The sequence below is a fragment of the Stegastes partitus genome, unplaced genomic scaffold, assembly GCF_000690725.1.
Source record: "Stegastes partitus isolate 25-593 unplaced genomic scaffold, Stegastes_partitus-1.0.2 Scaffold296, whole genome shotgun sequence".
In the NCBI taxonomy this organism is placed as follows: domain Eukaryota; kingdom Metazoa; phylum Chordata; class Actinopteri; family Pomacentridae; genus Stegastes; species Stegastes partitus.
This window is the reverse complement of record NW_007578027.1, coordinates 353,820-359,032: the sequence shown is the minus strand read 5'-3', so window position 1 is coordinate 359,032 and position 5,213 is coordinate 353,820. Positions and strand designations below refer to the sequence as shown.

Genomic DNA, 5,213 nt, shown 5'->3' with positions numbered 1-5,213 from the left:
ATCTATCTATCTATCTATCTATCAGGTATCATGGTGGACGATCTGGTGATGCAGCTGGTCGGACTCCGGTACACGGAGCCCGATATGACCGTCAGCTATCCCGGCTTCTTGTACCTGCTCATGAAGCTGGAGAGCATGATCCGTAAGTGGCCGCTAAAGCTTAATTTTACAGCCTCGAACGCTCAGAGGAGCCGAAAGCCACAAATTAGAAACACATTTGAATCGCTCCATCGTTCACATCCTGAATGTCAGTAGAAGGCCTCAGAGGGAGCCGAGGACGGCGAGGAGTCGTGGGAAAAAGATGGAGGACGGACGAGAGGCAGATAAGAACGTACAGATGATGTTTGATGGTAGCATATTTCTGTCCTGCAAGATGAGATCTGGATTCACTCAGTTTCTGTCTTCAGGGATTTCGCTTATAATCTCTAATTCAAGTGATTTTTTTGAGAAGACTTCAGTGCCTAAAAGCCGAGGACAAGCTCAGTTTTTACACATTTCATCAATGAAAACTTGTTAAAGATCATTTTTCCGCAGTGAAAATGAGACTGTAACCTGATAAATATTTAAATTTGGAAAAAAAAGTTGTGAAGAAATACATTCTGGATGAAATAAGCTTCACTACAAACAGGATTTAAGATTTTATTTTGCTTTGAATGGTGCTAAAATATGACAGGATGCTGTTTTTCATTCATATCTGTTCTTCTGCGTCTTCGTCATCCTGAATCAGGTGTAAAATTTGACCGTTGTTGAGGCGTGATTCATATACGAGGCCCATTTATTACTCATTCATGCTAATAAAGATGCAGGCATGCGTGCTGTTCCTGTTCTGTGGCGGTTAGATTTCATAAACCTCACTCACCTGAACTGAAAGATGAGACAAGAATGATCAGAAAGCAAAACCGAAGGGGCTGATAGCAGGCAGCAGAAGCTCCTTTTCCTCTTCTTATAACTTATATCAACAAGAATAATGATAAATAAGATAAATCAAGTGTTCTATAAATGTTGGGTTTGTTATTTCTGACATGCAGCTGCTTTTCTCTCAGTAAAACTCCTGATAAACAAACGCCTGAAACCAAAGTGACAGAACGACGACGATAGCTTGGTACGAAAGTGTTTAAACTTGTAAATGTATTCGTCACACTGGGAGGAGGTTCAGTTAGTTTATTTATGTTTTACAGCAATAATCAAACGTCTATGATGCCATTAAACTGTGATATTTACACATTTAGCATCAAGTCGGCGTTTCCTTTGTACGACGGCTCGAGGAAGTTCAGACAATCATCAGAAAACTCCCTCAGGATTCTCCGAACTGTTCTGGTGCTGACTAACTGAATCATTTACCAGATCTTTCTTTCTTCTTCCTCTTCTTTTGCAGACAAATTTCAAGCGTTCGACATGGTGGGGATGGGAACCGTCACCATCAGCTACAGACAGGTACACAGTATAACTTAACCTTCTAACGGCTCTTTGTTGGTTTTAGAAGTGAGCAGTTGTAAATAAAAAAAAAACCTGCAAGACGACTGAACAATAAGCTTTTCTTCAAACATGACATGTTATAAACCTAAAAACCAGAACAAAGCGAAGCCGTGACGGTGACATTTTCAGAAGTCTGCGCTGCTTTCTGCTCGCAACGTCTCAGATTAGTCGAAATTAAAAAAGCAGGTCAAGAATTGTCTTTAGGAAGTAAAACGAATTCTTGACTTTGCAGTAAAACTCTTCTCAGCGAGGCTAAACGGTGCCGACAGAGTTCAGTTTTATTTAAACGACACAGAATCATAAGTTATCTCAGGACATTAAGGTGAAGATGTGACGGTTTTGTAGAAACTCCAACATGCTGCAGCTCGTTTCCAATGTTTTCAGGAGAATCGTGGAAAATCTGGACGACCAAGAAAACTTCCAGATAAAACTGAGCAGAAAGACAAAGACGTTTATTTGTCCAGAGCGAGACAGTTCAAAGTGTTTTACATAAAACACTAAAAGCATCAAGACAAAGTGTAAAAGAAACAGAAAACAATATGGAAAAAATAGTGAAACAGAGAATAAAAAGTAAGATAAAACAGTCACAGTTCACTCTGACAGGTCGATGTCCACCTCTCTGAGCCTGGTTCTGTCAGATTTTTATTTTTGTTTGTTTTTTGTTTCTTCTCTTTGTCACCAAATGCTGTTTAAAGGGAATCCAAAGGGAACTTTTAGTTTGTTGGGTTTCTCTGTTTAAAATTTGTCTTCACGGTCGTATAAAACGTACTTTGAGACGACATATGTTGTGAATTGATGCTTTAACTGAATTGAATTTAAGATACTCCAAAGCTTCAGATTTGGTTAAATCAAAGCAGAGGCAAACGTCCACCTGGATTTAAATGAACTGAGAACTGCAACTAAAAACTGAAACCTGCATCTTTGTGTTTAGATTTGACTTTGGGGACAAAAAGTCGACCAGAAAGTTGATCTGTCTGAGATAACAAAGATGTCTGGATGGTTTATATGTAGCAGCAGATCAGAAATGTGTTTTGGCCTTAAAACATTTGGATCTTCATAAACCGACAGCAGGATTTTAAAATTTAACTCCTGACTATGGAGTGATGTGATTGAAGTTTTTTCCTGCTGTAGACATCAGACATTTGATTCTTGATTATTCTTCAGGTAGGCTGACGAGGTCATTGTTGTTATTTTTGTGGCTGTTGAGATTCATGTCTGAGTCCACGACCACACCGAGGTTTCTGGTTTGGTTTTTGGTTTTTCCACATCCAGTTGTTCAGCTGAGCTCTTGTCTGGGATTAGAGCTACCCAGTGGCATGATTATGTGAAGCTTTTTTGCCATCTGCATAGTTATTTTCAGATATTTTGTTGTTTTTTTAATCATCTGAGCTGTTGTTATAGGTAGATATTAAACAGAGGAGGCCCCAGAATGGAGCCCTGAGGAACTCCACAGGTTGTTTTCGTCCGCTGAGATCTGAAATTACCTCCAGATATAAAGTAGTTCCTGTCCTTTAAGTGTTATTCAAACCAGTTTAGTATTGTCAGGAAGGCCCAGACAGTTTCCCGGTTAATCTAGTAATAAGTTGTGGTTTGAGCAGATGCCAAAACCTTTGGCGTCAGTCTCCAGTGATATCTTTGGAGAAGAAAGCAGAAGCATTTCATGAGAAGAACGCCTCACCAGCTGTTAAACAAGAAGCTGTGAATGTTCTGATTTGGCTTTTTCTAGCAGCTGTGATTTAAAAAAACACGGAGGAATAGATTCCACTTAATGTCAGTAAATTCTCGACACAAATACGACAAAGTGAACCAGAAAAGAGGCGAGTTTCTACATCAGGATAACGAGTTTTTAGAGTGTGTTCATCTGAGAATAGCTGAAAATGTGAGAGAAGATCTTAAACATGCCGTGTGAGTTTTAACAGCCTGAAAATATCACAAAACTTCAAGTGACTTGTGGACAGAATGGCTGAAAATTTGTGAGAAAAAAAAAGGAATGTCAGCGACAAAGCTCAGCCATTTGCCAGCTGCTACGTCTCACCTCACAATTGTTGTTTATTTTTTTACTGTTTGTTAAGTTAATATAAAAGAAAAGCTGTCTGCTGTAGGACCAGATAGAAGTTTAAAGTAGTTTCTTGTGCCAGATGTTGCTCAGAATAAATGCAGAGTCTGATGGAAAAGCAACAGAACAGGGTTAAAAATAAAGTAAGTGAGCTAAAATAGGATTAGATAAAAAAAAAGGAAGTAATACCGACAATAATACCGAGGAAGTAATATTACACATGAAGATGGAACAGAAACTCTGAATGGGGAAGTGAGAATGTTAGAGAGCTCAAACACAGCAGGCTTACGGCTCGTTTTGCTTTTATATATATTTTACTTTTTCTGCAGATTTTATGTCAAACATGAAAATAAAGAGTCCTAATGTTTACTGATTTCTGTTCTCTGACTGGTTGCAGTGGCTCCACATGACCATGTACAACTGACCCGCACAGACTCACCAGGATCCACTCGCTCTGCCGCTTCTATTCTCGTGATTTTAAGTTTTATTTTTTTGTTGTTGTTGAATGTGTTAATGTGCAGCATTAGCATCAGAAAAACGTCTTCTTCTGCTGTTTGTTTTTCCTCTCGCGTGGCCTCCGGCAGTCAAACAGTAACGACGGAAACATCGGAGGCTAAAGGTGAAAGAAGTGAAGTTTATGATTCACTGAGACGCTGGAACTTTGGTTGTTTCTTCTCTCAATTGTGAAATTATTCGTCTAATGTCTAAATCAGAGACCCGAGGCCTCCGTCCTGCAGCCTGACGTGAGAACGAGCAGAAAAATAACCACGACAACACTCAGCTCCTACTCATCCCAGCTCCTCTGGTGGAATTTAAACCAAGAAATATAATAATATTTGTTTTCTTTTTTAAATCTTTCATGTAACCTGCTTCTGTTTCCACATCCACACCTTCTTACAAACTGATTTATTTGACATTTCATTTTACCTCCATGATGCATTTCTTTGTTAACAGTAAACGATCCATTTATAGTTCTGGATACATGTTTGTAAAAGATGTATATAACATGATGTGTGAATCAAGAATATAGAAAACAACATGAGAGGAGTGTTAAGTTCTTCTTTTGCAGTTTAATTCAGGCCGATTAGCACCGATTTGATTGACTTTCTGCCCATTTAGAAACAAAACAGTCGGAAGCACGTCTCAGGGTAAAAATGTGAAAAATATGAACTGAAAACTCAAATAATTTCAGTTTTATTGACTTTTATTCTCCATTTCTCTGCTAAAAAGTTGCTTAACCTGATTATGCAAGAAGAGTTAGTTGTGACTCCTCGAACTCTTTCGCTAGCTGAACCTTCCCTCGTGGCCTCGCTGCGACTCAAACTCTCATTCGTCGGCTTGTAAATGCAAATGTCCGACCTCCGGGCCTCGGCGGATATTTTGAGAAGTGACCCAGTGTTCTGAGCTCTTGTCTGGAATGTGTAAATATCCGTCTTCCAGCATCGTTCTCTAAAGTGAGAGTGTGTGTGTGTGTGTGTGTGTGTGTGTGTGTGTGTGTGTGTGTGTGTGTGTGTGTTGGGCTTCCTGCTGCCGTTTGTGTTGCTTTAGATCAAACGGGCTTCAAGAACAGAGTGTGATATTTATACGTCAGACACGCCCAAACACACTCACCTCTCACTGAAGCCGCTAAACGGAGGCTTTTGCTTTTTATCTCTGCCTGAGAATTAAAACGCAAAATCAC

General features: G+C 39.5%; 1 protein-coding gene across 1 annotated transcript in view; it reads left to right on the top strand.

Annotated features, from left to right (window-relative positions):
- The window catches only part of LOC103358183 (calpain-9), a 34,646-nt gene extending 30,075 nt beyond the window's left edge, over window positions 1–4,571 (top strand). Inside the window, exons 18-20 of the mRNA XM_008283057.1 lie at window positions 26–142; window positions 1,376–1,434; window positions 3,930–4,571. Coding sequence (XP_008281279.1) covers window positions 26–142; window positions 1,376–1,434; window positions 3,930–3,956 — 203 coding nt within the window. The 3' untranslated portion in view covers window positions 3,957–4,571. The remainder of the gene's footprint in view (window positions 1–25; window positions 143–1,375; window positions 1,435–3,929) is intronic.
- Window positions 4,572–5,213: the final 642 nt, after the last annotated feature.